At 50.2% G+C, this 23,464-nt stretch overlaps 1 protein-coding gene across 1 annotated transcript in view; it reads right to left on the bottom strand.

Annotated features, from left to right (window-relative positions):
- Nucleotides 1-23,076, bottom strand: part of LOC146339253 (cadherin-related family member 5-like) — a 36,683-nt gene extending 13,607 nt beyond the window's left edge. Inside the window, exons 1-10 of the mRNA XM_084811675.1 lie at nt 23,013-23,076; nt 21,025-21,227; nt 18,662-18,721; nt 17,820-17,912; nt 14,751-14,837; nt 12,551-12,661; nt 5,996-6,166; nt 4,656-4,746; nt 2,882-2,988; nt 962-1,162 (exon numbers count right to left, since the gene is read on the bottom strand). Coding sequence (XP_084667801.1) covers nt 962-1,162; nt 2,882-2,988; nt 4,656-4,746; nt 5,996-6,166; nt 12,551-12,661; nt 14,751-14,837; nt 17,820-17,912; nt 18,662-18,721; nt 21,025-21,227; nt 23,013-23,076 — 1,188 coding nt within the window. The remainder of the gene's footprint in view (nt 1-961; nt 1,163-2,881; nt 2,989-4,655; nt 4,747-5,995; nt 6,167-12,550; nt 12,662-14,750; nt 14,838-17,819; nt 17,913-18,661; nt 18,722-21,024; nt 21,228-23,012) is intronic.
- Nucleotides 23,077-23,464: the final 388 nt, after the last annotated feature.

The raw sequence follows: 23,464 nt of genomic DNA on the forward strand, positions 1-23,464 counted from the left end.
GTTAGAGCCGGCACAAGGCAGGGAAGCACCGGGAGAGCCCTTGTGCATGCTGGCGGCTCAGAGGAAAACAATGGGGAAGTCCACGGCAGGCGGCTCAGTGCCTCTCATAATGGCGGGGGGGGTGATGTGCATGAGCAAAATGGTACATTTGGGGGCTGCACGCCTTCAATCAGGGGTTGGCGGAAGGTAGATCTCCAGATGTTTGGGAGTTCAACTCCCAGAAGCCCTGCCAGCACGATCAATCCTAGATCTGGAGATGTGCTTTCCGCCCTGCCTTGAATGGGGAGACGCGTTTGTGCCCCCTCCCAAAGCCTCTGCAAGCCACCTCTTTGCTCCTTTCTAGGCTGGACCCCCTGACCTACAGGCCTCCACCTGTGAGCCCTGCCTGGGCAGCAGCATGTTGTATGCCATCGGCAAACCTCTGCCCTCCAGACCTCTACAGATGGCAGCACCCACAGGGGTGAAGATGCTTTTGCCCAGGCCATGCATGGAGGGCCTTCTGGACTCACCCGTGGCGGTGACGTTGTTACACACGGTCTGTGCAGGTGTGCTTCGGGGGCAGGGACCAAAGGGGCCAGGGGGTGGGGCCAGAAATGCCAGCATATTTCAGCGTCAAGCTCTTCCTGCCAGTCGCTCAGCCCGAGGAGAGGCATGCCAGCCTTTCAGATTGGGGCAAAAACTGCACAAGAGCCAGGAAACCTCCAAATGGTCAGTAGTGGTGGAAAAGGGGGCAGGGACATGGCCATCTGGGGACCGCCAGAGAGCCAGACAGGGACTCCAGGCAGGCTGGATTTGGCCCCGGGCCCGGGGATCTCCGCCCCTGGTCTAGATGGAGAGTGCAGGAAACGTCTTCACTGGCCTCACTGGGCTGCGCCATCAGCACCTGCAGGCCCAGAGGATGTGGAGATGGGGGCAGGCAGCTGACACCCTTCCCAGCAGAATTTCCCCCCAGGTGACTCACGTCGGCAAAGTCCATGTCGGCAGCATTCAGGGCCAATGTCCGCCCGCTGTACGTCACCACCAGCGAGGCCACGCTGCTGCCCTCGTGAACAAAGGCCTGGTACTGGGGCGTTCCGAAGTGTGGTGCGTGGCTGTTGGCTGCCAGGACCCTCACGCGGACCTCGGCCACTGCGTATTTCTTGGCGTCGTTCACTTGAGAGGCCTGGGCGGGAGCAAGTGGGAGCAACGGTGGCACAAGCATGGCCCGGGAGTGAGGGGCAGAGACCTCCCGTCCCCTGAGATGTCTGTGTGGTCAGGCAGCTGCCACACCCACTCCCCACCCTTTTGGCCACAGCACATTTCTGGGCCGGTGGGCACGTTTGGAATCTTGAATGTTGTGGGTGCTCTCACAAAATGGCTGTGATGGGTGGGGCTTGCCCATCCATAAAATGGCTGCCATGGTGGGCACGGCCTGTCACAAAACACTTGTTCCCCAGAAGGCAAACTGGTAAGACTAGGAGAAAAGGAACTTGCCAAAGAGCCTAAGGACAAGGCAGAGGCAGGGGCTGCACTCCAAAACACAAAGCCAGGCTTTGGAACCAAAATAAAGATGGCACTCGAGGACAGCACTAATCTTTGCAGCACGCCAGCCTTTCTGTTAAGACATGTAATTACAAAACCTGGAATACAATTACAATCAGGAGGGACACGGAGCTGGCAGGCACCAAGAGAGATGCCCACGGGACACCCGTTGGAGACCCCAGCCTCAGATTCCACTCCCCTTGCCCACAGAACCCAATCTCTCTTCAGAGCTGACTCTTTTGTCTCATCCTTGAACTTGTGTTGCTACAGCTGCAGCAGCTGCAGCTCCCCAGCCTCTTCCTTGTGTGTGTTTCCCCCAGGGCAGATGGGGGTGGGGTGTCAGGAATGCATCTGAGCATCATGTGGAGATGTCTAGCAGCTCGGATCAGAATGGGAACAGCCAGAACAGGGGGAGGCTCCCTCCCTAATGAGCTCAGATATGGCAAGACCTTCTTCCCAAGACCTTGGCACACAGATGGCTCAGCCTGAAAGGCCCCCCTTTTCCTCCTCCATGAGAACCCAGGTTTCAGGAGAGGAGGAGAGTGAGGGGCGTGACTTGAGGGATGCTAGGGTCTGTCGCAGAGCGAAGTGGGAAAACTCAGAGGCGGAGCTCAGACGCTCCACCAGGTTGGCTGCGCATGAAAGCCAACGTAGGAGGGAGCCACCTTAAGGGAGGGGCCTCCCTCCGAAGCAAGTCTGGCCGAGAAGTTCTCCTGCAGACTGCTGGCAACTTCCCTAACTTCCGCTTCGGCTCCTCTACCGATATTCGTAACTGTGTGGAGTAGCTGTTTTCATTATAGTCTGGGAGTTTCCTAGAATTTGAATTTGTAAGGAAGCTGGTCATATACTGATAAAGTACTGAGCCTGAAGCATGGTACCCTGGAGTGTGTTGATTGCGAAGGGGGAGGACGAAGGAACGTGACCTGACAGGGAGGGGGCATTATTGTTGAAGGGCAGGATGGCCGCCCCTTCATTCATATATCTAATGCCAACTTTGTTTAATGGGGGGATGGACGTGTGCCATGAACGTCGTATGCGGCCGGAGTTGCCCTTCTTCCTACTCCTCAATGGTCCAGCATTACTGGAGGCAACTGGGCATGGGCAGTGAGCCATGGGGGGGCTTCCCCTCTATGTCTGAAGGGGGTCACAGGGCAACTGGTGCCCTTCAGCAATGCGAAGAAGCAGGCCCGGCACCAGGGGTGGGCATGGTGGGCAGCTGCCAAGGGCCTGGAGGCTCAAAGGGGCCCAGCCCTGGCCCTGCCGCAGCTGCTGCTAGGGTGCGACTCCGGTGGCGCCTCCTCCTCCTCCAATACCGGTCCAGATGGCCCAACGCCCTCCTCTCCCCAGGGCAGGAGCCTACCATGACCCAGAGGCTGTACAGAGGGGTATGGAGCCTGCTCTCCACCGGCCGCAGCATACTGATGGTGCCTGTGAGGTTGTCCATGTGGAAGTAGCTGTGGTCTGTCCCTGGGAGGGAAGCAGAAAGAGAGCGTGATGGGGGCTGCTCGGAATGCCTCAGTGCTTTGCTGGCATAGGCATAAGAAGGAGCATAGCGGGGCGGGGGGGAGCCCCTGAAAACTTCTCTCGCTGTCCCCAGCCCTGCTAGTGCCACCTGCCATGGAATCCCAGCCCAGCTGAAAGGGCTAATATCCCTCCCAGTTGCATCCCTCTCCACACAAGCACGCACGCACACCGCTCCCCGTATCACTGCCTTCCACACCTTCCACCCAGTTCCCCACTTCAGTCCCCGCACAGCCCTTGGGCCAGGCAATTGGATTGCTCTCCTGTTGCTGTGGTACCACAGCAGCTTTACAGGGGATGCACCTGCGTGCGCCAGAGGGAGGGAGAGGGGCCTTGGAGCAAGCAGTGGGAAGACCGGTGGGAGCTGGATCTAGGAGCGGAGAGGGACCCCCAGATCTCGGGGGCTGCAACGAGAAGGCAGTGGTGAGGCGAGGCAGGATATTAGGTCAAGGGCAAGCAGCATTTTGGTTCTGTGCCCTGATATCGTTCCTGACAAGCCGCTTTCGGTGCCATCAGGCAGTGGCACATGGGTGCCCATGTGCCCAGGTTAGCTAAGCAGCAGTTCCTACCTGGGCACTCACTGGTTAAGCAATGGATCACACCCCTCCCTTCTTTCCTTGCTCTGCTGCAAGGAGCTGGTGTGACAACAGGTGTGTGGAGCTCAAGTGAAATTTTGAATGAAATCAAAGATTTTTTTTTTAACTGGATTCTGAGAAATTTATTGATTAATATTTCTTTTCAAATACAAATCAAAATTAGAGAAATGCCAGCCCAATCTACTTCCCTGTGCAAATTCTCGCCACAAAGAAAAGTTCAAAGGAGTTCTTGCATGTCTGGGAGCAGTTGTTATAAACAGCAGGGAAACAAATATTTCAGTCCAATTGAAACAAATATTTCAATTTCAAATATTTTTGTTTGAAGCCCAGTCTGACCTGCCACCAGAAAGTCAGCATTTTGTGTCTGTCTGTGTGTCTGAGAGAGAGAGGGAGGGAAACTCACATCCCAAACTTCCACAGTGGCCCCACACCTCTGGAATGGGTTGCAATTGGGAGTCCAGCAGGCCCCATCACTTCAGACTTTTAGGAAGGCTCTGAAGGCTTACCCATTTATTTTGGCCCTCCCCTGATTATGTTTTACCGGAATGTTCTGGTTTGTACCTACAGTTGTGCTGTAGGTTTTGAGTACTGTCTAGACCAGATGTTTTATTGCTGGTGTGTGTGTTTTTAATGAATTTTTGCTGTTTTATCATTATATCGCTTTTTGTTATATGGGACATTGTTGTAAGCTGCCTTCGGGGGGTGGGGTCCTGCCCTGAAAGGCGGCCTAGAAATCAACAAACAAACAAGCAAAACTGATCAGATCTTGAAAACAGTTTTTGCATTTTCAAATTAGCTGTTGAAATGCAGAATTTTACGTGCAAATTGACATTTGAAGAAGGAATGTCATCAGCTCCTCCCCACACCATCTCAGACACACGGTGGACTTCCACCACACAAAGCTGCCCTTGTGGGGTGGGGGAGATATCACCGAGCACATGCATCTGTGTTCCTTTTGCAGCAGCACTAGACAGACCCACGGACGCCGCGCCCCCAGCAGCCCCACCCTCAGCCCACCTGAGAGAATCGAATACACAATGGCTGCCTTCAGCTCGCTGTCTCCATCCTCGGCATGGATGGCGCCAGGCAGGAAGTGGAGGGGTTCTGCCTGTAAGAGACACACACTGGATCAGGGGAAGTGTGTGGGGGGAGGGGGTCGCGGGGGCGTGTGTGTTTCTGCTTGAGAAATGGTGTCTTGTCAAACTGTTTGGGAGACAAATTCCAGAAGGTGTTTTGCATATCACAAGGTCCTTCTCCACGCTCTCGATCCCAAAGGCCCCAGCCTTCTCGCTCTCCCTGCAATTCCTCCTCTCATCTTGCAGAACATCAACAGTGTGACCAGAACACAAAGGTGACACCATCCTTTTGGATCCTTTCCGTGAGTTTGGAACATTTGCAGATAGGTGGGGTTTTTTCCCATTAAATTTCATATTTAATTTAAGATGCAAAATATGTTTTGGATCTACTGATAGATAGTTCACATTTATTTAAATTTTTACCACTGCAAACGGTTGAAAAAGGTTTGGGGACCAGGGAACTGGCAGCGGTGGGTGAAAAAGAACTGGGATTTGAATGGAGCAAAGAAGTCTCAACTAATGAAGAGCCTGCTATTCTGTCGGTTGTATATTTTTTAGCAGAATTCACTGATGTCTTCCCCCCGAAGGCCATGAGGACTAGAAACTTGCCTCCATTTTTAAAAGATTTTTAAGTTCTCCAGAGTCTGGCAAATTCTGCACTTGAGGCTACATTGCCTGCCCTTGGCACAATTAGATGATCCAAACAAGAACTGTAGGAAAGGAATCGGGAGGCATGAGGGAGGCCTCTGGTCACCATTTCCTGTTTAAAACTGTTTTGACATTGCCCAGTGACATCACAGCCAACGAACCAACTGGAGACACCATTCCTGCCTTCAAAAAATGGGCTTTCCAAAGGAAACTAAAGGAAACCCAGCACCAGCTCCAAGCGGAAAGGGCAGCATCCTCCAGTGCCCCCCACATCATCAGTCAGTGGGCCCCGGTGGGCTGCGGTGGCAGTATTCCCAGTGGCGCTAACTAAGCTGCTGAGACGAGCCGTCCTTTTAATTCCCCACAGTGCCCAGAGTGATGCTAGGGAGGAGCCATTGTGCTGCTCAGAGAGCTGGGTGAGAGAGAAAAAAACCCAAGGCAGGCATGAGTAGTGCGCCCCTGCCAAGGTGCCAGGACCTGGAGAACTGCCCAAGGATGTCAGATACTGACACCGGCCCTGAGCACACACACCCCCCCCCGCCAGAATGAGGCGTTAACTCTCATCCCAGGGTAGGGGCTCCACCCTACAGGCCGCCTTTTAAATGCCCTCCCCCCCCCACGCCCCAGCCTCACCTTGACCTCCCCTTCTGTGATGTTTGTGGTGTAGATGGGGCTGATGCAAACACTGACCCCGTCGTGTGACAGGAAGTTGCATGGCAGGAACCGGGGGTACTGGTCATCTCCGTCCATGACACTGACCCGGATCCGGGCAGAGGAGTTGTACCTCTCCTTGGTGTTCATTTCCTGTTGTAGAGCCAACAGAAGTTAGCCACGGTGCAAACAAGTATTTACCACTCCATTTTGCTCATCTCCAATATCTAGGACCACTGGCCCAGGCTAACGGGGGGGCCAAAATTGTGATTGCCCCGGAACTGCTCAAGGGTGCTTGGATCTCGACAAGAGGCTTATGGGTTCACCTTGGCTCACTGCATCAGTCACTCAGCCAGGATAGCAGCTCATGCTCTCTGTTTTTGGTCTTAAAGAGCAAGGAGAGATTGCTCTTAACAGCCTCCCGCTGCAGCGGTCTTTCTCCACCCACCTGCCCCCAGCCCTTTGGAAGCTGGAGAACGTGAAACAGGCATTCTTGCCCCAAGCACACTGGAAGCCAGGCCAAATGTGCCAGGGCAGACTGCAAGCAGACAGAAATGGAAAAGGCCACCTTCACAGCTGGAACAGTGCATCAGGGACACAATCCAGCAAGAGGCTCTCCTGTGCAAGCCTGGTCACCACTAATAAGTCAGGCCAGGAAAAGCTCCCCCAGTTTAACTTCCGCATGCCGGGCTGCTGTGAAAGGCATGTGAAATTGCTGGCAAACTCTAAAAAGATTGGGGAGAGAAGGGGACCATGGGGGGCCGGGGGGGGGGAGAAGGTGCACAGTGGGTGGAGGAGATGAGGCCAGAGACCAAGGAGGTGGGGAGGTGGGAGGTCAAGACACTGGGCTCGGTATTATTTATTTGAATTAACCCCAGCCATTTGATCTCTAGTTTAATTGACTTAGGCCACAACCCTATGCATGTTAGACAGACAAAGGTCTTACACTGGGATTGCCCCTTAATGGATTTGCAAGGCTGCCTTTATGAACAAGACAAGGGCCCCAGGCAGGTCAGTGGTGACAATTAGCACCCTGAGCGACGGCGCCACCTGCTGGAAGCATGGCACTCTAAGTGCAGTAAGCGGAACCAGAAGGGCGCCTGCCAAGGAAGATGGAGAGGCAAAACATGGCTAGAGAAACGCTTGCCATCGGCCGCCTTTCGCAGCAGCAGGCCCAGAGAGGCGTGCTTTTGGTTTTGGGGAAGTTCACCTTCACGGGCATCTCTGGCTGGGGCCTGAACCTCTGTGGCCACGGCTCCAGCATGCGCCCAAGATACAGCTCTTCCCGGGGGGCCATTTATTCCTATTCCCAAAGGAGCAAAGCAACAGATTGCTTCCCTCCTGATGCAAACAGCAGCTGTGGGAAGGCTGAGTTGAGTCAGACCGAAGCAGGAACTAGAGACACCCCCACCCCACACCTCTGGGGTCCCAGTCTGGGCCAGGCCCTTCATCTGCAATTCACACTTTAAAGTCAGTCAGACAATTGCTAACTGTGTGAATGGTGTAAGGTCTCATTTGGCACACTAGCCCCCTACCTTGAAAGATACCAAGGGCTTGAATTTGGTACGTTTCCACATTCAAGCTACTTGAATTTGAAGTCTGTTGATTCCCTTCTAAATTACAAGAGTGTCTTCAAAATCTCAATGGTATAAAAATAGAATTGAGCATTTCTATTACTTAAGGGAAACCAGCAGAACACACAGGTTGGTCAGTCATGCAGAGTGACTGCCCCCCCCACACACATGCACATAGTCAACAGGTGACTATCACAAGGAAGTCCTGCAAGCAGTCCCACCTCTAAGGGCTTTTCTACGTGGGGCATTTATCGCATGCTCACCATTCCCTGCTCATGGTTATTTACGGGTTCTTTAGATGACAATGTGGCTCTCTGGTTTCACTTCTGTGTCTAAAGAGCACTTTCAGATCATTTTTTTAGAGCAGGAAACTGCGGTATTTAATTATAAAAGGGAAAGAAACCACTTTTTTCACTTGAGCATTTGCACTATTCCACTATACCACAGTGCCAACTAGCGGTCTGTAGCAGAAAAGCAGGAAAGGAACTGCTCCTCGTGTAGCGATCGGAACTCAGTTCTGTGACAAAACCAAAGCTAGATACAGCTCATTAACTGTCTCATGTAGAAAAGCTCAATAATGGAAAACAGCCTGGCCATAAATAATCTCATATTCAGGGAGGCAAGTGACACCCTGAAAAAAAATATTCCCCCATTTTCCTTTTCCCCCAGCAGAGAAACACTTGGGGTGGGTTGCAGTTGGAACTGCAGCTGCCAAACGAACAAAAACATTTCCTGCATTTTTGCTTCCTTTACAGCTCAAGCATGGGAGACAGAACATGCCCCCCTCCCCAAATTTACTTTCCCTTCCTTTGGCCCCTACCCCACGGGCTTGAAGTGCCATAACTGGACACGACATGGGACCACAGGGTGCCAAGATCGCTCTGGTCTCCCAGCGCTGCACATGCCAATGGACCACTGACCCTAGGGTGCAGATTGTGGCATGGCCAGTTGTGCTGTGGTGCATGCGAGATGCTGTTAATTTGGGCCACGGGTTTGTACAGCTGGGCACCCAGGAGCCTTCCTGGCCTCATGTGGACCGAGAGGCTCTGGCAGGGTGTCCCTGAAGGGCGTTCAGCTCAGAAGCAACAAGCAAGGGAAACAAAGGAAAGAGAGGTGTGATCTGGAGCACTGCGGGCCTTGCGCTAAGCAGGTGGTGCTGGGCACCCTGCCATCTGGAGCGCAGCTCCAATCCCCCACACGGGGCACGTGTGTGTGGCGAAGAACAACTGGACAAAGCCGGAAACATGCACAGTTTGGAAAAGAGGGGAGAGATGCAGACGATGGGGGGGGGGCTACAAATGCTCCCGGCACCAGGACTGAGGGGGCCAGGGGGTGGGAGTGAGGCAGTGCTTGCTCTGAGCCTAGAGAGGTATGGCTCCACATTAGCCCTCTTAGGGAAATTAAAAAGGGGGATTTAAGCCATTAATGCTGAAAGGGGAGCTGACAAGATCACGTCGCCCCCAATTAGCCAGGGGAAGAGGGCTTAGGGAGGCCCAGGTGGCTGTTAATGAGCCAGTGGGCAGGTGGAGGAAGGGGGGGGCTGAAAATAGCCGGCAGGGAGCCACAGGGAGAGCCTGCTGCTGAACCTCTCTGCTCTGGCAGCCCGGTCCCTAAGGGCCTCTTTCTCTCCTGCTGCGTTGACTATGCCGCACCGCTCCCTAAGTCCTGACCTGAGTTTGCTGTCACTGCCTGCACGAAGTCCCAGCGGCTTGTCCTTCTCTTCCAGGGCCCTCCACTGCCATCCCAAGTGTCTCTCCTCCGCCATCTCCTCCCGCTCCCAATCTCGCTCACTCTGCTCTGCATACGGTCTTAAACTGCCATGACGACAGCCATGCCCTCTCTCATGGGAAGGAGCTGTAGTTCTGTGAGAGGAGCCGGGGAGCCCCAAGAGACAACACTTGGCTCCCCTCCTAAGCTACATTTCCCAGACCATTCTGGGTATAGCCATGGGAAACCGGCATGTGACGCTTGTCACAGCACGGAACTAAGCCTGTCAACTGCTGCAGGTCAAAGTGGTGTTGACAGGACGAGGGACGCATGAGACATTTGTTTCAGTTCAGTTTTGACCAGAATTTACCCAGTTAGCATCTCCCAGAACTGAACATGGACCCAAATGCAATCTTTAGTCTAATACATTTCCAAGCTTACAGTGCAATTTTCAGAACAAAAAGAAATGTGTTCAAAAATGTGCATGAAAAAGCACACTTTTGAAATATGTGCACCAACACACTTTAAAGCTTTTCTATAGGAGGCTGTTAATCACTTTATGTATCTTCAATTTCATTGCAGAATTGAGATCGCAGCTCTACACAGAGTTTTTCCTTTCCTGCTTTTCCACTACATAACCTCTAGGTAGCACTGTGCTATAGCAGAATAATGCAATTACACAAGTAGGAAAACACCTTTTCTTTCACTTTCAGAAATAATACCGCATTTTCCCTGCTCTAAAAAACAGAAGTGAAACTGGAGGATCATGACATTGTCTAAAAAACCTGTAAACAACTGTGAGTAAGGAATCACAGGTGCACAATAAATGCCTCATGTAGAAAAGCTTTTAATCAATGTTAGAAAAATGTGTACATTTCAAAAATGTTCACAACTGATGCATACATTTGGGAAAAACCTCATCAAAACCAGGTGAGGCAGTGGCTGTTCTGAACCAGTGCCTGGGCACGGTAATGGACTGGATGAGGGCTAATAAACTGAAACTCAATCCAGACAAGACGGAGGTACTGTTAGTGGGTGGTTCATCTGCCCGGCTAGGTGATATTCAACCTGTTCTGGAGGGGGTTGCACTCCCCCTAAAGGATCAGGTTCGTAGTTTGGGGGTGCTCTTGGATCCAGAACTGTCACTTGAGGCACAGGTGAACTCAGTGGCATGGAGCACTTTTTATCAGCTTAGGCTGGTATACCAACTACGCCCTTATCTGGACAGAGATAGCCTAGCTACAGTTATCCATGCTCTGATAACTTCTCGTCTGGATTACTGCAATGTGTTATACGCGGGGCTGCCTTTGAAAATGGTCCGGAAACTTCAGCTGGTCCAAAATAGGGCAGCAAGATTGTTAACAGGGACTGGCCTGCGAGCTCATATTACGCCAGTACTTTTCCAGCTGCACTGGCTGCCAGTCCATTTCCGGGCCCGATTCAAAGTGCTGGTGTTAACATTCAAAGCCCTTAACGGCTTGGGGCCAGGTTACCTGAAGGATCGCCTCCTCCCATATGTGCCTGCCCGGACCTTAAGATCATCATCAGCGGCCCTTCTCCGTGAGCCCCTGCCAAAGGAAGTGAGGCGGGTGGCTACTAGGAGGAGGGCTTTTTCTGTTGTGGCACCCCGGCTCTGGAATGAGCTCCCTAGTGAGGTTCGCCTGGCGCCTACATTGTATTCCTTTCGGCGCCAGGTGAAGACCTTTTTATTTTCCCAGGCATTTTAGCTTTCTAAATTTTTATCTTTGCTGTTTTAAATCTGTATTTTAAACTCCTGTACTGCTGCTTGGTTTTATTGTGGTTGTATTGTTATATTGTGGTTTTAATGTTCTATATATTTTAAATTGTTTTATTGTGTGTTGTTTGGTTATAGTTTTTGTGAACCGCCCAGAGAGCTTCGGCTATTGGGTGGTATAGAAATGAAATAAATAAATAAATAAATAAAATGTCCACAAAAATGCACATTATTTTTTGTGCAAAAAGAACAAAATAACAAAGTTTGCACTCTGATGTGAAATGAGCAGGGATAAGCTTGGAGGTGGAATTCAGAGGACCTTCAGGAGCTGGTTCAAATGTTTGCTCAATTGCAAAGCAAATATACCCCTCTCCCGCCAGCTCACCTCCCGTCAGCCATCTTGTCTGCCACAGTTCCCCCCTCTGCAGTTCCCTGTGTCAGGAGCAGACACTCTGTCATTCCCAGCACCTCCAAGTCACTCACCCCTCCAAAAGCAGAGGTACTTTGTGGGCCAATCGTCTGGCTCAACAGAAAGCAGGCTCTTAACCCAGATGCTTCCTTTGTCCTCCACCTCCATTCTCCTCCTTCTGCCCATCTCCACATCCAAGCTGCCAATCCCTGACCCGCGACCCGTCTTCTTCATCCATGGGGCCCTTTCTGTATGGCCACAAAAGTATGTCACTGGCCTTTGGGCCATGTGCAATACTCCCACAAAGGGACTTTACGCACTACAATACCATATGTAATAGCTGGGAGGCATTTATGCAGGTGTGTGTGTGAGGGGTAAGACTTGTTGGATTGAGGGAACAGTTATTTATTTATATAGCATCATCCATGTTGAAAGAATGAGAGCTCAGGTCCCTGCGCCTAGGAGCTTACAATCTGAAAAGAGACCCAAGGGAGACAACGGAGGAATGGGTGGGAAGTGGAAGACGGGCTAAACAGGAGGAAAGTGTGCGATTCTTATAGAGTTATACGGACTCAGGTTTAGTCGCAGGATTCGTTTTGCTGCTGTTTTGACCCTTTAAAGAAGAAAGGGTCTGGCTAGTTATGATCTTCCCTGCATAAATTACACACTGGTGGAGCACAGAACCTCTGAAGACTGTTGTTGTTTAAAAAAAGGAGTTTAAAGGAAGCTAAAGGAAGAAGAGGTCATCCCAAGACACTCTGCTACAGAAGCTCAGCTTCTTAGCTGCACAAGAACCGGAGCACTGCTTAAGTATGTTGGACAAGATGGCGGCCACCTCCCACTATCCTGAGACTGTGCAGATCCCCTCTCTGTAACCAAATCTCGTTTGGCAAAGCCCATGTGGCCACTACCAAGCTGGGCTTTCACTTTTGGCCCACCATTTCCCCCCAGTCCCTCCTTAGAGGGTCAGGTGCTAGCTGTGTGGGGCTGGGACCCTCCGCACCACCTGGGGTCACGGTCTGGGTGGGAACGGTGTGGGGCCTTGGCCTAGCAAGGAGAAGGCCTCTGACGATGCCCACCCAGGTACCCACAGGCTGCATCTCCCTCCTCACCACAGCATGAACCACGAACTCCAGGTGCCTCTTGGTCTCAAAATCCAGTGCTTTGGCCAGTACTACCTTGCCGCTGTTGGGCAGGTCAATCCGGAAGTATTTGCCATCAGCCTGGAAATTAAAATGGAAGCAGTTGGTAGCCAGTGCCAGCCGAAGGTATGCAATATGGTACATCGTGTGCCCGCATGGGGGACAAACATAGCAGCCCTCTGGACCCATGCCTCTCTTCCTTCTCCCAAGGTACTGCTCATCTTGTCACCCCTTGCCCTGCAAATCCGCGTGCATTTTGCTCTGCACGCGTGTTCCCATAATCCACACCCACGCCTATGTCTTGGTGTCCTTGTTCCCCTGGCTAACCTCACGCCCACGCACGGGGCCTGCTCAGGATGACTCCCATTAGCTCTTCCATCAGGCGTTGCCATGGAGAAAGGCAAAGGGAGTCAACAGGAGTGGGGTGGAGCGGCTGCAAGATTCTCGAGGAAGGTGAGGGGGATGCCAGCCAAGTCGGCCAAGCCTAGCGCACATGCCACAAAATGGCGTCTCTCTCCCTTCCGTTCATTCCATTTCCAGCGGGGTGTACTCCATTAGAATGTAGGAGTCAGACTGGGAAGACCCAGGTTCAAATCCTCACTCAGTCATCAAGCTTACTAGATGGACTTGGGCCAGTCACTATTTCTAAAATAAAAGAAAACCAGCTGGTTCCCCGAGAACACAGTTTGTGGAGAAAAACCAAATCTAAAGAAAGGTTTAACTTAACTGCATTTATTGAAACATTCAAAACGTCTCTTAATCCCTTCATGATTTGTTTACAGCTATATGTTGCTGGCGTATCATTGTACTTTGGCTTACGCCTATGTTTATAAAGATGTACAGAGACTTCTGGGAGGTTATATTTCATTTTGCTCCAATTTGCAATTATGTTTGTTTAATTATACTTGACATTTTTTTGATATTGAAAATAAAGCTTTATAGGACATTGCTATAGATGATAATTCTTTAAGATAATTCTTTTTAAAAACAAAGCATTATGGACATAAATAAACTCCCGACTTTGAATTATAGTGAAACCGTTGTTATTCATGGAATCTGAGTGTCAAGAGCTTTCCAATGAAGTGTGTTTCATGAGAATCAGTCAACAGGGAGGCAATCAAAAACAGATGACCAACTAACTCCTGACTTTGAATTATAGATATAAGAGAAAATAAAATAAAAATAAATGTACTTTATTAATATGACATGACATGTGACTCTTGCCTCTATCATAGAATAGTAGGGTTGGAAGGGGCCTACAAGGCCATCCTGGTGTGAGACAGGATATTTATATTTATCTGTTACATTTCCTAAATCTGAGATGTCATCGGGTCATAGGACACATTTAGGGCAGCGTAGATCATCTCCACTGCAAAGCAGTGAAGAGAGCACGATTTCCAGGGGCAAGCACTGGGTGGGACGCGAGTGCATAACCCTTTCCCCCCTGCAATCCCCCCAGCCCATTTTTCAGGGGGGTTCCAGATGCACGCTGCTCCCCACATGAAGTGAGGAAAAGCAGCTGTGGAGGGGTCGCAAGGGGAAACCAGCAAATTCCACACTGCTCCTCCCCTGGAAATCCCTCCCACCGCTTTGTGGTGGAGAAAAGGTGGTTGGGGTCCCCAAACCTGCTTCCCACCAACAGTGAAGGACGGCCATTAGCTGAACCATTTTATATAAAACACGTTTTTCTGTATGAAATGAATTGAGGCCTTCATGCTAGACTGTTAATGGCCTTAAGCCATGTTTTAAAAAGCCATAAGAAACTGAGCAAAGCCAAGCTGCTTCAAGAATGGCTGTAGTTTTACGTGTGTGCAGGCCGGTTTTTGTACTACTCTTGCTAATGTTTTAGTGAAAATCATCTTTTCCTTTTATTGCTCACCACACCTTGTGCATTTGAATGGAAAGCTCATCTATACATCTGCAACTAATAATAGAAATATGGTGGCTTTTAACTGACTCAAGGAGCTATTACAGAACTCCCAGCAAAAACACAAGAGGCGAGAGCGAGGGAACCTACGTAAGTATTTTCCCTTCTTGCCAATGTGTGACAACTGCTCCCCCGCTTCAGGTCTGCCCTACACACACACGCGTACACCACAACTCCTCTGCCTTTGGAGTCGCCATGGAGATCAGGAGAGGCCATGGAGTGCAGCCTGCTGCAGGGACTCACCGATGTACTGTCAATCACATACATGAGGGCATCCCCATCTGCGTCCTCCGCCTGGGTGCTGAGGACCACCGAGTGCACGGCAGCCAGCTGAGGGCGAGAGGGAGGGAGAGCTGGATTAGGAAGGATGGCATGCCAGGGTGGCATCCATGCCTCTCCCTGTGACCCACACGCTTCCTGGGATAGAAGGATAAAACGTATCCAGGGAAAGTGGCGCTTTAGAGAACCACGTCCCCAGGCAAACATGCCAGAATATCTCATATTTTATGTTCTTGGGAGGGACAGAAAACACTGTGTGGTGACTGAATATTGAGTTCCTGCATACTCTAGCATTTCCACTTGAGCCAGGGTAATACAATGGTTCAGTATGTTGGACAAGGACCGAGAGGAGAGAAGCACCTCAGATCCCCACTCAGCTATCAAAAGCCCTCGAAGTGACCTTGGGCCAGTCACTCTTATTATTTTATTTATTACATTTCTATACCGCCAAATAGTCAAAGCTCTCTAGGCAGTTCACAACAATTAAAACTATAAAATACCCAATGATAACATACTAATGCTGTGCCGCCTAATATTTCTCCCCCATTTTTTTTCAACCATTCTCATTCAATTTGATAGAAAAGAAATGGCTTTCGAAAAGAAACTCAAAGGAGGATAAATCTCGGAGAAATTCTCATGGGCTGGGTTTGGGGTTCTTGTGCTTACCTTACTGATGAGGTGGCTGAGGAGAATGCATGAGTGTCCTGTCTTTCATTGTACAGTCATCTCTCTGGCAGCCAGCAGCCTCCTCGGCTTCCCACACTTCAGTTAAAGCCGTCGTGAGGAAGACGTCGTGAGGCCATTCCTCCCATGGGGCTTTTTCCGTTCAGGAAGTGCAGGTGGCCTGGGAGGCTGCAGAGCCATGGAAAGATGTGCAATAGAGAGAGAAAACACACACGGCACCCTCGGCCGCCTCGCAGGGATTCGGTAAGCTCAAAAACGCCACCAAAAGAAATTCAAACTTCTGCCTCAGAAAAGTGGAAGCCTCAGCAGAGTTGATGCTGTTGCCACTTCCAGAAGCAGTGCAATAAACCAAAAACCCTGAGGAAAAAAGAAAAAACTTGTGCTACAACCCCTTGCCAATAGCGAGCTATCTCTGTGAGAAACTGTGGGAGAATTTCTCCTCCCCTGGGAGAAATTCGGTGAAATTCTCCCCCCAATTGCTCTGACTGCAAATAGGCTGCAGAATTTTGAGAGGCCATTTGTGCACAGCCCTATAAAATACAATTTAAAAGTTTAAAACTCCAGTATAAAATAAAGATTTAGGTCCCTCTCAGATAAACCTGGGTTTGTGAGGAAAACATGTACCCTCTGAGCAGTGGAGGCTGGTGGCTCCAGTTTCAGTGGGGCTGTGATTCCATTCTGGGTTTCAATCGGGGTCATCTGAACTCTAAATGAGCTATCCAAGGTGCTGATCCCATTTTGGCGATCAGCTTCAGCACTTTGGATAGCTTCTTTAGAGTTCTGGCTGGTTCTGATTGAAACCCAGAATAGATGCAAAGCCCCACCGAAATCAGAGCCACCAGCCTGCACTGCCTCTGAGCTCCTTGGAGGAACGGCACTGCAGGATGCAGAGGAATAAAACACTGCCACACTTGGGGCGTGTTTGTTTTTTAACCAGTCCGCTTTTGTTTTTAATGCCCATGCCCTAGTTATTCTCAGCGCCCCTTCCCTTAGGACCTTACTACATGGTGTACACCAGACTTCCTCCAACTTGGTGCTGTCCAGATATGTTGGCCTACAACTCCCATCATCCCCATCCAGCATAACTCTGCTGTCTGGGGATGATTGGAGTTGTACTCCAACACAGCTGGGGGGCACAAAGTTGGGGAAGGGTGACATACATAAATATACTGTATTTCACAGAACCCCAACCAATGGCAGCTTCAGGAAGGGGTGAGAGTTGCTGTTGTAATGTGGAGAGCGCTCTGCTCTGGTAAGAACATAAGAAGCGCCATGCTGGATTGGACCAAGAGTCCATCCAGTCCAGTATTCTGTTCATACAGTGGCCAACCCACTGACCACAGGAACCCACAAGCAGGACATGAGTGCAACAGCACCCTCCTGCCCATGTTCCCCAGCAACTGGTATACATAAGCATACCGCCTCTGATACTGGAGGAGCATAAAGCCATCAGGACTAGTAGCCATGGACAGCCTTCTCCTCCAGGAATTTGTCTGATTCCCTTTTAAAGCCATCTGGCTGGGTGGCCATCACTATGTCTTGTGGTAGCGAATACCATAGTTCAACTATGCGCTGTGTGAAGAAGCCCTTCCTTTTATCTGTCCGGAATCTCCCACCACTCAGCTTCATGGGATGGCCCTGCTGAGTCCTAGGATTATGACAGAGGGAGAAAAATGTCTCCCTATCCACTTTCTCCACACCAAGCATCATTTTCGTATGCTGGAATCATGCCTAAGGGGTTGTGAGGTCACGCTAGCAAGCCACGCCCCCTCAGTGTTCCCCCTCACATGGAGGCACCCTATGAACAAACGATGGTATGAGGGTAGACACACACACACACACACACACACACACACCCCATAGTTGCCAAATGTGGGGTTAACAGGGGGTGATGGTGAGCTCATGGGTAGCCAGAGTGACACCTTCATGCTTTTGGTGCTTTCAATATAGGGGCCATAGCTCAGTGTTAGAGCACCAGCTTTGCATGCAGAAGGTCCCAAATTTGATCCCTGAGATCTCCAGGTAGGGCTGCAAAAACCCCTGCCTGAAACCCTGGAGAGCCATTGCTGCCAGCAGTGCCGACAGTACTGGCTAGATGGACCAAAGGCCTGACTTGGTCCATCTGAGACAGATTCCTATGTGAGTTTGGGCCATGTGAACCACCATATTATCATGAACAAAAGCAAGAGCACTTCTAATTTCAAACACTGCATGCTGTTCCGACTCTCTCCTCACAAACACCTTGCTCTATATGAAAGCAGCAGCTCTGTCATGAGCAGGAGTCCCTGTTCCAGAGACCTCTGGCTATTCTAGCACCTACCAGTGCAAGCTGATCCCAGCCTGTCTTACCTCACTGATGTTCTGCATCAAAATGGCGTCCTCCTGAAACTGTGGCTTGTTGTCGTTCTCGTTCATCACTTGGACTATGATCCTGTACTCGACCTGAGGGCAAGGAAGAGGCCATGAGGGTCTCCACCTGAACTCTTACCCCACTGATGATGGTGCCCTTTGCTGGGAGAAACTGGAAAGGGCAGCCCTGCACTCTAGGGGAATCATAGAATCATAGAATAGTAGGGTTGGAAGGGGCCTACAAGGCCATCGAGTCCAACCCCCCAATTTGGGGGGTTGGGGAGCAATTGGACAGGCTGTTCCCTGCTGTCAAAGGCCCAGGAAGAGCATCAATCTGGATGCTCTGTCCCTTTTGTCCCTTTTGTCACAGATTCATATTACATTTGGCAGAAATGCCCCAATAGGAGAAGTGTCTCAGGCCACAAGCAATGAGCAGCCACTCCTGAGCTAACTTAGTTTCTCCGGCACTGATTGATTTGAGAGGCAGAAGGTTTGCGTGGGAAGTTTACAGGACTCTGCCTTCACCTGGATCCAAAGCCTGCCTCTACCACAGACTCAGCATGTAGCCTCAAGCAAGTCTCTCCTTCTCTGCATTCTTGCAGAACCCCATTCGTAACTTGAAAACATAAATGGTCTACCTCACAGGGTTGGTGTGTGAGGGCAAATAAAATCAGGACAGCAAATCCCTTGGCAAATTAAAACAGGAGCGATGCTAGGTATGGGAAAGGAACAGTAGAAGTCAGAGGAACTTTGGGTGAAGGGAGCAGTTTGAAGATTTTGCCTGAGTCGTAGGATGTCAGAAGCACATTTTACTGGATATAAGAAAATACAATGATTCATACCGGTGAGAAACCATCTTCTGTGCAAGTGAAAGAGACCATCAGGACTGGGGTTTCCAAAGCCTAAAACACAAGCCAAGCAAAACAAGTGTCACCCCCACATCATCCATGCTGCTCTTGTTCCAAGGGCAAAATTGTTATTTATTATTATATGTATTGTTTATACAATACATATAATGTATACAACATCCATGCACATGGCCCTGTACAGAGCAACATAACAATAAGCAGGTCTCTGCCCCAACATGCTTACCGTATAAATTTCAGCAGTGGAAGAAGCGACAAAGCTTTCATTTTAGAATATATTCAGTACTTGTGTATAGGTTACTGAGGTCTAGTTGCCTTACTTCTCACTTCTTCACAGACTATTTACTTTCTGTCTAGGGATACATCCTCCAACATTTAGTTTTGACAAAGACCATCTTCAGGGAGGTTTATGCGGGGGCATTTCATCATCCTCTTCTCTGCTTCTGGACAGAGACATCCTGGGACGGGGTGGAGGGTGCCCACTGCAGGGATGGGGAACGTATTTGGCCTACCAAGTTGGGCCGCCCAGGACACGGGACTTTGGGCAAGGCCCCTCCCCAAGGCATTCCCCATTCCCCAAGCGCCCCCCCCCCCCCGAAAGGGAGAGGAAGCCCCACCATTATCTCTGGCCGGTGAGGTAGTGAGCCACTCTGAATGCACCACTTGCCATTCCATTTGGGACCAGAGCAGCACACTCAGTACTTTGCCCACCCTGCACCCTGTCCAATGGTGCACCCACAATGGTGTGGGGCAGACAAAGGTGCCCCAAATGAAGCACCCGCTGGAGGAGCATTCCCCCAGTCAGCGCCACAATCAGGGCGGCTTCCCTGTGCACGGGCTTTTCCCGGCTGGGGGAAGCTCATGCGCAGCCAGCCTGGGTTTCTGAGTGAGGATCCGGCTGGAGAAGCGCCAGCCAGTGCCTCAGCCAGGGGCGGGATGAGGTCAGGGGTGGCCACGCCCCTGGCAACACGTGGCCCTCAGCGGGCTCCCTGGGGGTCCAGGCTCTGCTAAGGGACCCATGGGCAGCCTCCCCCTGAGGGAGAAGCAGAGTGTCTGCCAAGGACAGCAGAGGTGGGCCTTGTTAAGCGGAAATAATTTTTGTGCAGATGAAGAAGCTGCTGTTCTGCGTTCCCACAGAACACACAAACACAGACTCTGCTACCCAGCCCAGAGTTTGGGATCCAGAGGAATCAGGTCCCTCCTTCGTCCTTCCTTTGCCTGGCCTGACCTTCTAGGCATTCCAAATAGTGATGTGGGGGGCATAATTCTCCCCCCGTCGGAGAAGCAGGGGCAGTGGTTGACCTGAGCAGCACCCACCCAGAATCCTTTGCTGCATTGCACAGGATGCTCAGGGCTGAACACTTCATCTGACTGGAACAGACTGGGTGGCCAGGTGTCCTCTTTCACAGAGGACAGTCCCTGTCTGAAGGGCTGACAAAGGACCATCTTCTGTTTTGAGGGTGTCCTCTATTTGAAGGGCTACCCGGCCCAAGACCGGTTTAAAGATAAAGAACCATAAGAACGGTTGGCCATCAACAGTTCGCACCTGGACAACAGAATGAACAGGTGGGCACATGGGTCACCCGGTCACTGACTTCCACACTATGGTGAAATGTATTGCATTTCTCTTTAGATTATAGCAATCATTTCTAAATTTGCACCTATACATATCAATGATCCCATGCAAATTTTATGCAAATCTATGTCCTCTTTTTTGGGTGATGCATTTCCTCTTTCCCATCTATTATGAGTAAGCATAAATGAGTTTATCAGTGGCTACTCGTCCTGATGGCTACATGCTACCTCCAGCACCAGAGGCAGTATGCCTATGTACACCAGTTGCTGGGGAACATGGGCGGGAGGGTGCTGTTGCACTCATGTCCTGCTTGTGGACTTCCCATTGAGTACCTGGTTGGCCACTGTATGAACAGAATTCTGGATTAGAAGGAGCCTTGGTCGGATCCAGCATGGCTCTTCTTATGTTCTTATGCATTTCCTCTTTCCTACCTATTAGGACTATGGAGAGAAGCTTGAAAATACACTGCCTGATGAAATTTTAGAAGCTGATTGGAAGTGGGGAAAGCCTGAGCAAGATTCCTTAGCAAGCTTCCAGATGGGGCTTTTACTGTGTAATCCCCCTGCCTCATTCATGGAATTTTACCTGTGGGGAGGAGAGGGGTGCCCAAACATTCGCAACCCTTCTGCCTTTTTTCTCAGTACAGAAAAACTGCTAAGGAGGGAAAGATGGAACACCGCCAAATAATTCAGATCTGTTTCTAGGATCACTGAAATGACTGTCATCGTGGCAGGCAGCAAGATGGTAGCTGAGAAGGTCTCACCTCTCTGTCCAGCATCCTCTCCTCGGAGACGTTCAGCCGCACAGCCTTCCCATCCAGGTAGAACCAATCAGCATCAATCCCACTCAAGGTCAGCTGTACAGTGTCGCCAGATATGGCAGAGTAGGAGACCAAGGTGCCGTAGGGGCTGTTCTCAGGAACTTCCGTGAAGACGTTGCTGCCTCCGCTGCACTGGTCAGCTACCCCTGGGAACCACAGGACAAAGGAAGGACAGAACATGCTGCAGTGGGCTTCCCTAGCAGATTTCTGTGAGCAGGGCTGTCAGCTCAGCACTCAGCACAGGATACCTGGGGTAATACCTGTCTAGCCTCTGAGGTCTGAGTGTTAGGACATATTGTAGAGAACTTGACTGGCTTGATCACTGCGAATGAGCATTCAGGGCTTTGACAAAAAATGGTCATTTTTTCTAAAGGCTGTTTAGAAATTCACCTGCAGGGGTGGGTCAGCAGCTGGTGTGCAGGAGATACATTTGGTAAGAAACAGCCATTTGGAGTCAGAATGATCAGAGAGAGAAGGAGGAAAGTTTACGGCTGAAGTGAGAAGTTAGCTGAAACTGGGGATACAGCCTGGCCGTGGGCAGGTTGCCAAAGTTGCTCTCTGGGGATGTTCTGCCTGCAGTAGGAGCAGCTGTTTGCCTTCACTTATGGTCTGCTTGTATATTAGTTTAAAACAAATAAATTAGTTTAAAACAGATGCCATACCCTGCAGCACTGTCCCCCGCCCCACCCACCCCTGGAATGTCTCACCAAGCAGGGAGGTGTGTAACGATATGATATGGCAGGATCATTAAGCAGGGGGTGATCCATAACTTTGTGAAAACAGAAATATTGACCAGCCAGATGATAATAAATTACCACATTGGACAATAATCAACAAGCAATCGCTGCACTCTCAGCAAATGAAAGATTCAACAACGAACTGAACAAAAGCACAAACTAGCCTTCCCTAGCCTCATGCCTTCCAGATGTTTTGGGCTACAGTGGTCGTGCTGGATGGGGATGGAGGGAGTTGATGGGAGTTGTAGCCCAACACATCTGGAGGGCACTGGGCTGTGGAAGGCTCAGTAGCAAAACTTCAGCAGTGTGGTCATGTTTGATTTTTTAAAAAATCCTAGAATGAATGAATTTCCATGGAATGCATGCTCGTGTTGCCAAAATACAAAAGATTTGGCCAAATTCAGTTTGGTATGTGGGACCGTGGGCACTGCTGTAGTTCCTGCTCCAGCTGCTTCTTTAGCTGCAACTACCACTACTCCACATGTGAGTTTAAAAAATAGTTGCCACGAGTAAACAAAATGGAACCCACCCATAGAATGGCACCATCTTGGTTTGCATACTGTGGCTGCTTTGAAGAGATTTTGCATGGGCAGAAATGTCAGCCAGTGCTACAGCTGAAAAGCATGCACAGAGATTTGGAAACTAAGGAGTGACATATGTGATTGGACACGGTGTTTGGTTTTTACAGCTCTGAGTGCAGCGTGATGCCAGCTAGCAGAGCTGAAGCAGACTGGCAGTTCGAACATCCGAGGGCTGGGGGAGGCTTGTAAACACTGACTTGATTTAAACCCCTTATCCAAAGCAGCTTGCTTGGCGCTCTTCCTCCCTGTATTCCACAAAAGTCTCTGGATTCATTAATGAGTTTCACTCCCTGGTGAAACCCATCTGGTATCATCAGGTTCAGCATAGATTCACATCAGAGATCCACATAGCTAAAAAATCCCACTCACTTAAACTTTTCCACTCCTGGCATTCACTGAATGCCTGAAAAGGGCTAACACTGCTGACTGGGGAACGCTGGGAGTTGTAAGACTTTCTTCTGTCTAAACATGTGTAGGATCGCATCTTTAGTGTCCCTGCCTGTGTGCTTCCCCGCAGACCTGGATACACAGACAGACAAGTGCTGGTGTCCCAAAGAACCCTGCCAGGCCTGGGCATCACACCTCTCCCACATTTTTTTTACCCTTGACCTACCTGTGGTGAGATGAAAGGACATGTAGATGGCAAGAAGGAGAACTCCCCATGTCGAAGGAGGCATATTTTGCAGCCGGGGCCCCAGGGAAAGCCGTTCTCACATGCAGAACTGTGGGTGCAGGATCAGAGTGGCAGCCCCAAGTTACCTGATGAAGCAGAAAGAAAACCCACCCATGCAAGTTGATCATTTATTTATTCATTCATTCGTTCATTCATTTGACTGATGGGTCGCACTATAGATAAAGTTTTCAGGATGATGTACATAAATATAAAATAAAACATCACAAATATAATACGATCTCGTTAAATAGACTAAAAAGCAGTCACAAACACAATTTAAAATAACAAAGGCTAAAATATCAAAAGCAACAAATACTAAAAAGAAATGCGACCAAACAGGGAGCACGGGGCTGCCTTGGAGCTGCCCATCCACACTTAGCACCTGGGCAGCA

The sequence above is a fragment of the Heloderma suspectum genome, chromosome 7 (genome assembly GCF_057233095.1).
Source record: "Heloderma suspectum isolate Gila_16-S chromosome 7, 16-S_ref, whole genome shotgun sequence".
Taxonomy (NCBI): domain Eukaryota; kingdom Metazoa; phylum Chordata; class Lepidosauria; order Squamata; family Helodermatidae; genus Heloderma; species Heloderma suspectum.